Source organism: Bidens hawaiensis, unplaced genomic scaffold, assembly GCF_021521415.1.
Source record: "Bidens hawaiensis isolate Kalapana, Puna unplaced genomic scaffold, B.hawaiensis_p1.1 tig00041626_1, whole genome shotgun sequence".
Taxonomy (NCBI): domain Eukaryota; kingdom Viridiplantae; phylum Streptophyta; class Magnoliopsida; order Asterales; family Asteraceae; genus Bidens; species Bidens hawaiensis.
The window spans coordinates 49,956-51,426 of NW_027497357.1; the positions used below are offsets into that span (position 1 = coordinate 49,956).

The 1,471-nt window shown below is 40.4% G+C and overlaps 1 protein-coding gene across 1 annotated transcript; it reads left to right on the forward strand.

The window, feature by feature from the left end:
- The first annotated feature begins 236 nt into the window (after nt 1-236).
- LOC143593045 (uncharacterized) lies at nt 237-974 on the forward strand. The gene has a single exon (XM_077072791.1). The coding sequence runs from the start codon at nt 237-239 to the stop codon at nt 972-974; it is 738 nt and encodes a 245-aa protein (XP_076928906.1).
- Nucleotides 975-1,471: the final 497 nt, after the last annotated feature.

A 1,471-nucleotide genomic window follows, 5' to 3' on the forward strand; every position in this document is an offset into this window, starting at 1 on the left:
GAGGAAGCTCAGGACAGGGATCACCTTGTAACAAGTATGGAAGAATTCATGTTGGTGAATGTTGGAAGTGTAACTGATGCAACCGATTCGGTCATGTAGCTCGCGATTGTTACGCGAAGATAGCAACATCTACTTGAAACCGAACCCCCGGATGTTTCGAGTGTGGTATCGTAGGACATATTAGGAGTGAATGCTCCAAACTCAAAGGTCAAAACGATAGGGGCAAAGCATTTAAGATGAACACGAAGAAGGCCCGGAAGGACTCATCCGTAGTCACCGGTACGTTTCTCGTTAATAATCACTATGCTTACGTACTACTCGATACTGGAGCAGATTTAAGCTTCGTTTCTAACCAATTTGAACCCCTTCTCAGTATTAAACCCAGTAAGTTAGATAACAGCTACTCAATTAAATTAGCTAACGGAAAACTAATCGAGACCAGTGAAGTTATCCGAAGCAGCGACATTCTGTTAGAAAACCATAGTTTTCCAATCTACCTTCTACCCGTAGAATTAGGCAGTTTTGACATAGTAGTAGGAATGGACATAGTAGTAGGAATGGACTGGTTATCCAATAATGGAGCGGAGATCATATGTTCCGAAAAGCTAGTACGTTTACCAACCCCAAATGGTCAATGTCTGGTTATTCAAGGAGATCGAAGTAACACAAAATTAAAACTCTCTAGCATCACAAAAACCCGCAAAATGCTAAGCAAAGGATGTCCGGCTTTCCTCATCAACGTAGTCTATACCAAGGCCAAAGAGAGGAAGATAGACGATATTCCTTTAGTCCGAGATTTCCCAGAAGTTTTCCATGAAGATTTGCCTGGATTACTTCCTCAGCGTCAAGTTGAATTCAGAATCGATCTGGTTCAGGATGCCGCTTCGATAGCTCGATCTCCGTATAGATTGGCATCATGGAAATGCAGGATCAATCTAATAAACTTCAGGAATTACTGGACAAAGTATTTATAAGACCAAGTTTCTCACCGTGGGGAGCTCCAGCCTTATTTGTGAAAAAGAAAGATGTCTCTTTTCGAATGTGCATCGATTACCGAGAACTGAACAAACCCACCATTAAGAATAGGTACCCACTATCGAGGATTTATGATTTGTTTGACCAGTTGCAAGGATCAAGTTACTACTCGAAAATCGACTTGAAATCTGGATACCATCAATTACGTGTTGCAGAAGAAGATTTTCATAAAACCTCTTTCGGAACCCGTTATGGCCATTATGAATTTCTGGTCATGCCATTTGGTCTAACGAATGCACCCGTTGTATTCATGGACATTGTGAACAGAGTTTGAAAGCCATACTCGGATAAATTCATGATAGTATTCATCGATGAAAAACTTATCTACTCACGAACCAAGAAAGAACATGAGCAACACTTGAAATTGATTCGAGAATTGATAAAAGAAGAAAAGTTATATGCCAAATTTTCCAAGTGCAATTTCTGGCTTCGTGAA